General features: G+C 33.5%; 1 protein-coding gene across 1 annotated transcript; it reads right to left on the minus strand.

Moving 5' to 3' along the window:
* Positions 1-408: 408 nt before the first annotated feature.
* Positions 409-1,330, minus strand: LOC131042937 (uncharacterized). Its single transcript, XM_057976279.1, has one exon. It carries the CDS (start codon positions 1,247-1,249, stop codon positions 803-805), a length of 447 nt encoding a protein of 148 aa, XP_057832262.1. The 5' UTR covers positions 1,250-1,330; the 3' UTR covers positions 409-802.
* Between the last annotated feature and the right edge of the window lie 8,002 nt (positions 1,331-9,332).

The following is a 9,332-nucleotide window of genomic DNA, read 5'->3' on the forward strand; positions in this document are numbered from 1 at the left end:
AGATCACATTCACATGAGGTGCTTGGGAAAAGAGAGCTCTGATACCAAATGACAAAAAAAAATGGAAAAAACACGATGATTCGTTATTCAATGGATACAATCGAATGTTCTTACATTGCTTAACATTTCAAATTCTCGTATAAAACTTTTCAAATTGATTGACGGGACAGTAATTAACATTTATTAAGTTTATTTATCCAAAAAAAGCTAATGTAATTGATGTAAAACTCCAATAGAAGAGTAGGTAGATTATTACGTCGATTTAAATCTCTTTCCCCATTTTCAAACATCATATTACATAACTCTTTTTTTTCCCTTTTTCCTTACCAAATAATTATTATTATTTACTTAATTTTCATATAAATTAAACCATCTTACATTGTATTCAATATATTAAAAATCCTCCCAATAGCCATAGACCCAAAAGATAAGGGATATCACCATTACACCTACTACAATTTTTTCCATTCAATATGAAAGCAACTCATAATTAAATTGAATTGCAATAGTCAAAAGTTAGCGTAATCCACCCAAACACTAATACACACATTGTGCAAAAGAGTAGGTCGATAGCTCAATTTACAATGACGATGATGACATCAAACTTCCCCTCGTAAAATTTATCACAGTAAGAATATTCGCAGTCGGCCTAAAACGCCCAACGACCACCACCCAATACCCAAGTCAACCAGAAGAACCAAAGGAACAGAACAAGCAGAAAAAACAAATACATCAAGCCCTGCTACTCCAGAGATGCAAAACTCCTCACTGAAGTTGGAAATTGTAAGGCGCAGAAGAGGCGCTAGAGCGAGGGTAAAGGCGAAGCAGCGGCGCTAACGGTCTTGGGTAAACTGGCGGGAAAGTAGCATGTTCCGTCCTCGTGAATCGTGCCCACTGACGGCGCCGCACTTCTACTCCTCGCCAACGCTTGCTCTGAAGAAGCCAATTTGTATAACCCTAAATTTGAAGAAGAACTCGAACTCGAACACCTCCTCTGCGACGCCGCCCTCACGACTTCACCGTATTCGTCATCCTTTCTGGCGGAGGCTGTGGTGAAGCTCTTTGGCAGAGTAGTCGCAGAGGAAACGCTTGCAGCCAGCCCGCTGTAATTGGCTTTCGCCGCCCATTTGTTCAGACTTCTCACATAATAATCGTGAGCTTTGCCAAGGTATGGCAGTGGAGACAGCGCCTTCATTATTCTGTGAAATGATCTACCTTTGCCCGCTTGACTATTCTTATCGCTCTTCATTGAAAACTAGTTCCAAGTTTCTGATAGAAAGTAGAAAAGAGAGGAAGATCTGTGCTAGGCGAAAGAAATTGTTCGCTTGTTATGAAGGATCTCTTTGGAAGATATATATAAAAAGAAAGGGAAGGAGAGATCGGGAGATAAAGTCAATGGTGGGCACAAAACCATCGTTGTAAAGTAATTAATTGGAAACCGAATCCGGAAACAAAATCCATCATATTGAAAATAACAAATTGGGGAATTATATACGAATTGATGGATGTCTAATTAAATTCCTGTAAATTATAACAAAATCAGTCACAGTTCTTATTTTCCTCTACTTATCGTGAATATAACACTGAAATATTTCTAGCCTTTGGCCAATTCAATAGTAACTTTTAGTAAGTTAATGAGGATTGCTTTAGGTGAGGTGGGTGGCTGTTTTAAAGTCGAAGTCTTCATATTTTATTTCTATGAGCATCATGTAAATGACAAAAATAAAATTTAAATCATTCATAATCATTAAAGATGAGTTCTTACATTTAAAATTAAATTATTAAATTTTAATAGGATATTATATAACTCTTTTTTTCACGAAATTGTGTTATATGTATGTGTGCATGGGGTAAGTGGCATTAGGGGTAGAGAGGGGGGTGGACGTTCTAAAAAGTCACACCCTAAAGTTCATGCAAGACATAGTTTTAATCAACAAATCTTAAAAGTCAACAAATAAGATTACTAAGAAACAAGAGCTAAGTCACTAATAGATAGTAGATCCTAAACATACATAGAGCTATCAAGAAGAAACTCCAATCCCAATAATTACAACTTTTTCATTTTCTTCTTCAGTGGGGGTTGAATATCAATACATCATGAGAAATAGATAAAACATAGCAAGAAAATTGACTAGAGTCTAATGATCAAAATGTCTGATGATCACATCTGAAAAATGATCAAAGGTAGGGAAGATGGTTGAGACCAACCATGACTAGTCTAGTCTTGGTTTTTCATGGAGAGGGATAAGAAGCATCTAACTAAGAGTTGTGTCCACAAATGACATTCTAAATAAGTCCATATTGATGTCTAAGGGGAAGAGAGACCTTTATTGAAATGTGAATTTGGTGGAACTCTAAAACTTTTACATGGAACATTACACCAATCATCCTAAAGAACCTCTAAATGAACCACTTCAAGTGCGAATTTTTTTTGCTTGCACTTGAATCTCTATGAGAATATTAGAATAAAATAGAGCCTTAGCGTAAAGAAAAAAGTGAATATCAATAGAACAAAAAAAATTAATTTATGTCTTAATTAGAATGAATTTAATAGAAATTATCAATCAATTATTTTAAAAATAGATAAAAGTTTAAGAAAAGTTTGATTAGAATATATTATCTTAAAAAAGAGGAATGTTCTGGTTTCTTAAAATTTTGGTACAAAAAACTCTTTTTTATCTCCGATTACACTTTGCTCCCCCATAAGATCACAAAAAATGTTTTGAACATAAACATCTTGTATTTATAATTTTAATATACTTATATTTTATTTATAATAAATTTAATAGATAAGTTTCCCAATGTAAATTATTTCATATTTTTTTATTACATAGTATTAATTTTCGTAAAGAAGAATAATTAACAATATTTAATCATTATAGAAATAAAAAACATTATTATGATGGATCAAGTTAATAGTAAAAAAAAAATATTAATTTCATACAATTTAAATTTTATATTGTATATGTGTAAAATAAAGAAAGAGACTGATATATAGGCTTTTCGAACTAGGAATTAGGGTGGGTCCCATATGAGAATAGTAAATCAGAGGATTAAGTCAATTATAATATTAAATGTGTCTTGTCAATTTTAGTTCTCTTCATTATCCTTTTACTAGACAAGGGGGACACATATCATACATCATTCACTTTTTCTCACTCCTATGTTTGATGCTCTTCCATAATTATTGTTAACCTTTCTTATTAGATGGGCCTAGCCTAACATCCATATCCAATTTAGTGGCTACCTTATGACCATTTGTGACATCATCAATTTATAGTTTTAACTTCTATTATTTGAAGGCAACCTAATAGCTAAGTTGGCAACTTTAATGATATTTATCTAGTTTCTAAATTTCATGTTTGGTGGAAACAATGAATTTAGCTAGGTTGGCTATTGATAAATAATCATGGGTAGCAACCCCAAGTTGTTTATGTCGTTTATAGTTTCCCTTTTAAAGGTGACCTAATAGCTAGGGTGGCAACCTCATAATAAATTATCTAGTTTTGTTTTTTCTTTATTGATTATTGTCATCTATGCTTTACCATTTCTTCAGTATAGCCTCTTTTAGATAAAGTGTTTGCCTTATAGTCGTAGTTGTCTTATCTAGTTCCCAATTTCTACTATCTTGTTTATATTATTCTTCTCATTTGTTATTAGCTTTTTCCAAGGTGTTCCTCTATTCATCATAGGTCATTGCCACACTTCATTTACTTTATATTTTTGTGGAGGGATTCTTCTTATAAATCATATCAAAACAAATTTGTTGATTCTTTGTGTCATTTTTAGTAGTTTCATAGACATTTCATCACATGGTAGATATATTTGTTTTCTACTCTATACTTAGATTACAGATTTGTGATATATTTGTTTTCTACTCTATACTTAGATTACAGATTTTTAATTATCTCAAAGATAGATTTATGTTTCTCGCATAGGTCCATAGTGTCTAACTGAGCTACAACAAGCATGCATGATACTGAGGTTGCTTTGGCACGCAGGGCATGCTCATACTATCAAAATAATTAGCCCTAACATATAATTTTTCTACTAACTTCCATACAAATTAAATCATCCTTCATTATATTTCATACATTAAAAAACCACCTAACAGCTGTGGACCCAAAGGATAAGAGAAATCGCCATTACATCTACTAGAAGTTTTTCCATTGAATTTGAAAGAAACTTCAATAGTTGCGTTGAAGTGACAAGGCCGAATAGCTGGTGTGTTCCGCTCAAACACTAATATACAATTACGTTACGAACTTAAAACTTTCGCTGGTAAAATTTCTTATAATAATTAAAATGTTTGCATTTGGCCTAAAACGCCTTGACAATCAAGTCAACCAAAAGAGCCAAAGAAGCAAAACAAGCAGAAAAAAACAAATTCAAAGTAGGCCTAGCTCAGCAATTTCTCAATGAGGATAGAAATTGCAAGGAAAGGAGAATTGGAAAATAAAGTCAATGGCAGGCACAAAACCATCGTAGTAGAGTACAATTCAGAATTTAAGTGGAAATAGAATGCATCATATTGAAAATGAAAATGAAATTTGAAAAAAAAAAAAATAGATTGATTTAAGAAATTTTTAATGGTTAATTTATTTTTAAATTGGAATTGTATTAAAGATGGATGAATTTTTACATTTCATTTTGTGAATATCATCTATATATAATAAATATTTAAGTAGATCATTCTTAAACATTAATGATGAGTTTTAATATTTTTTTATGATTAAATATTTAATATTTATTTTATAAACAAATATTAATATGTATCATAAAATGTTAGTCTAAAAAGTCACATCTTGAAGTCTATACAAGACAGTCTTAATCAATAAATTTAAAAAGTCAAGAGACAACACCACTAAGTAATATAGTTAAGTCACTAATAGAGCATAGATCACAATCATATTAATTTCCCTAAACATTTGTCAAGTTATCACGAAGAAGCTTCTAGCCAATAATCAATCCTTCTTCATTTCCTTATTTAGTAACAGACTTGAATATCTGAATGAGAAAAATAACTCAAACAATACAAGAAAAATTTCTAGATTTTGATTATCCAAAGGTCCCATGATCACAAGTCTTAAAATTAGTCAAAGGCGAGTGGGATGGTTGAGACCAACCATGACCAATCCAATCTTGGTTTTTCTGAGAGTTGGCCAAGAAGAAGTGGACTAAAAGTTATTCCATCATTAAAATTATAATTTAGTTTATGTTGATGCCCATGTGAAAGGGAGGCCTTATTGAAAGGAAAAATTGGTGACACTAACAATTATCATTAAGTACTACCCCAATAACCCCAAAATTTCTAGATTTTGATTATCCAAAGGTCCCATGATCACAAGTCTTAAAATCAGCCAAAGGCGAGTGGGATGGTTGAGACCAACCATGACCAATCCAATCTTGGTTTTTCTGAGAATTGGCCAAGAAGAAGTGGACTAAAAGTTATTCCATCATTAACATTCTAATTTAGTTTATGTTGATGCCCATGTGACAGGGAGGCCTTATTGAAAGGAAAAATTGGTGACACTAACAATTATCATTAAGTACTACCCCAATAACCGAGCCCAACCATTTTGCGGAGGCCAGCGCTGCCCATTTTGGGTTACATATGGCTAAAAGGGAAGGATTTAGAAAGGTTTGGCTAGAATCTGACTCACTCAACATTATCAATTATTTGAATGGGCGTACGGATCCTAGCTAGACTATTGCCAACTTGATCAAAGATTATTGGGATATGATTAAAGAGTTAGATGAATTCAAAATTTCTCATGTATTTCAGGAAGGCAATAAAGCGATGGATTTATTGGCCAATATGATGGTGGGATACGTTGTAGCAAAATGGTGGAGCAATCAGGACTCTTTCCCAAAAAAATTGTGCGACCTAGCATATGATGATACCATCCACTTGCGGTAATCAATGAATAACAATCATGATTTGATTAAGTTATTGTAAAAATGGTTTCTTTTTTATTTCCCTATTCAAAGATCTCGAAACTTCCCTTGTGCGTGATTTTTTTGTCTTCTTGTGTTTCCCATGTCCTGCTTCTTTTTGGAGACTTGTCTAGTGTGGCCCATTTCCTGCTTCTATTTGGTGACCCAGACCATTATGGTTGGGGACAAGAATAGGAAAGAACCGCCCACTTTTGATAAATGGAAGAAAAATAAGGAGGTGTGGCAGGAAATTATTGATGGGGGAATGGATCCCTTCTTGGAAAGACTCCATGGCCGTTCTCCTCTTCTCACAGAAATGTTTATCAATAGGTGGAAGAAAGGGGTTTTGAGGGCTTATGGTGCTGAATTTCAGCTAGATGAAACCCTGATGGCTACGGTTATGGGTTTGACTATGAATGGCAGAAGGTCTCACAGAGATAGAAAAATAAGGGAGGAAGACATGGCAAATTTTTTTGATAAAGATAAGGAGTGTTCAAGAGTTAATAAAATGGCTGATGGTGGCTACAACAGAAAGGATCTAATGGCTCCCTGAGCGGATATGGCCAAATTCATCATGAGGTACATTACGCTTGATGGCAAATATGCTGGTATCTTTTCTTATCATTTTACCATCTTGAATCACTTTAGGCATGGCAAAGTTATTTCGATTCATTTCTATCTGGTTTCTTCTTTGGAGAATAATCATGAAAAACATGCTAAGAATCTGAATAATTCGGTCCTCCATGAAGGGCATATTGTGCTCATTGTGGAGTACGCCAAAGTCCATGAAGTTGTGCCATCTCTCTTTGAGAAAGGCCAAATCCCTAATACTAATATTCAAGATGTCTCTAGTTCGGATATGGAGATGGAGGATAGTGGGAGTTCCAAACCTCTTGTTGACCCTGATTATAAGTCGGTTGAAGAGGGTGAGATGTTGGTCACTCCTGGAAGCCATAGCAGCAAGAATCCCCCCTAGATGGGCTGCAAGTAAATATAAATTGACCAACAAGATAGTTTCTAAAACTGAGCCTTATTCCAGAAAGAAGAAGTTGGTTGCTAAAGACTATTGTCCCAAGACCTTAGACCAGGAAATCAAATTGCACATTCCTCTTAATGTCTTGAAGGAGAAGCAGGGGACTCTACCTAAAGATGTGGATAGTGGTTTACAGAAGGAAAGTTCTCTGATGAATCTAGTGATGGAAGCAACTAGAAGCCAGGAGAACTGTTGGAAGTGGCTGGGGAAGGATATTGATACCTTCGAAGAGGGGATTAAGGAGATAATTGATATCTTCACTGATTCTCCTGAGCCTAGCAAAATAGAGAAGCTCATGATCATGACCTAGAAGCTTTCCCGTGATGTCGGGGTTATGAAATGTAAACATGAACAAAGAATTGAGAAGGTTGAGCAGTCTGTGGAGGAGATCAAGGATAACCTTAATAATCTAGTTGACATAAGCAAGGAGGCCATGAATAATAGTATGGAGGGGCTGGAAAAGATCAATGCCATGGTGGCGGAGTATAGATCCAATCCTATTGATAGTGATCCTGATGATAATAATAGAAAGAAAGATCTGGGTGGTGAAGACTCTTCTGTTGGTGGTAATAAAACTATGGGCTCTAGTTCCAGGACCACAAGTAGGAGAAGCAATAAGGTTACCTCCATGTTCATTATGGAGTAATTGGAGGAAATCAACAAGGTTACCATCCAAAAGAACAAGGAGTTGGTGCACTCGCTTAATTGAGTGTTTATATGTGTTTTGTTTTGTTGCTTGAATTGTTTCTTTTTGCTTTTGTGTTCGGTCTGGAGTGCTCCCCTATTTTGCTGTTGATTTCTATTTGGTTGGCTAATGGCCAGGTTCTGTAAAACTCTTGGTTTTGGGTCCATGTAAAACCCATTTATCTTTATCAAAAGAATAACCCAAAAACCCAAGTAAATGGGGCACTTCTTATGCAACTTTCTTCATGTGCACTTGAATCTAAATGAACATATTCAAATAAAGAAAAAATTGAATATCAAAAAAAATAATTATAAAAAATAGAGTTCATGCCTTTTTTAATACAAAAAACTTGTACTCTAAAATTATATCAAATCTAAATGAACTCGATAAAAACCCTAAACCATTTTTTTTTTTTTTAAATTTAAAAATAGATGAAAGTTTGACAATAAGCTATTAAAATATATTATCTCAAAAGAGAGGAATATGTTCTTATTTCTTAAACTCTTAATATAAAAAATGCATTTTGTCTCCCATGTTGAAACTACACAATTTTCAAACTAAGTTCATAAAAATTTATGAACATAAACATCTTATGTCTATATTTTTATATACTTTGTTTTGTTTATAATAAATTCAATTATTAATTCTACCAATTTTAATTATTTCACTTTTTCTAAGAAATAATTTGTGAACATTTTTTATGTAACTTTTAATAACATATTTTTTGTAGTTAACATTTTAAAAAAGTGATTCTTTAATTAGGTAAATAAAAATATAGGTCCCAAATCCTTTTACAAAATAGCCTACAGGGTAGTACAAGGAGATGTCACAAGTAGTGAGACAACCAAAAAACTAGATGCTAGCAATAATTGGAGTGTCAACTGCAGACAATAATGACTAAATCAACTCAAATAAAAATTGTGGGTTTTCAAAAGAACTCGAAAACCTTAAACCAAGGATACATTAAAATAGAGAGACAATAACCAAGGAGTTGGCTAGCACTCTAAAAATATGGATCAAAGTTACCTTGAGCTATAACAAGAAAATCCAAGGAAAAGGTAAGTAGAACAACAAGTTTTGAAAGGAACCCTTGAACCTTATAATAGTAAGAACACTTTGAATCGAGGAAAATTCAACCAAAGAATGGGCTAGAATAGCCATAACTAGTTGGTTTTGAAAGAAAGCCTTAAACATTTTACCAATAGAATCAAAATGAACAAAGGTGTTTACAAATAGGGAATGGGACAATAGAGATACCAAAATCAGCAAAGGAGAAACCTAGTTGCAACTAAGACTAGAGAGAGAATGGAAGTAGAAGTTTAGATAGCAAAAGAAATATAAATAAACCAGTTACTCCAAGAGGAAAGGGTATCATCTTAGAGAGAAAAAACCATTTAATCTCTACATCTGAAAAAACACCTCAATAAGTTTAGAATAAACAAAACAAACCAAATAGTCATCCTTGATAGGACCAAGAACAAGACTTACCACATTTTCCACCTCATTAGGACTAGGATAAAAATTATTCATAGAGTCCACCTTTATAGGACATGTAATATTGATGTCCATCATAGAATCCATCTCTATATGATATATAATAGAAAAAATAAGGAAAGTAGAAACAAAAGCCCCCTCAATAAAACTAGATCCAAGCAAGACTCCCACAATTAGGTAGTA

Source organism: Cryptomeria japonica, chromosome 5, assembly GCF_030272615.1.
Source record: "Cryptomeria japonica chromosome 5, Sugi_1.0, whole genome shotgun sequence".
Lineage (NCBI taxonomy): Eukaryota > Viridiplantae > Streptophyta > Pinopsida > Cupressales > Cupressaceae > Cryptomeria > Cryptomeria japonica.

What these genes read in the sequence shown, in the direction of transcription:
- LOC131042937 (XM_057976279.1), bottom strand. Translation starts at nt 1,249, where the DNA reads ATGAAGAGCGATAAGAATAGTCAAGCGGGCAAAGGTAGATCATTTCAC.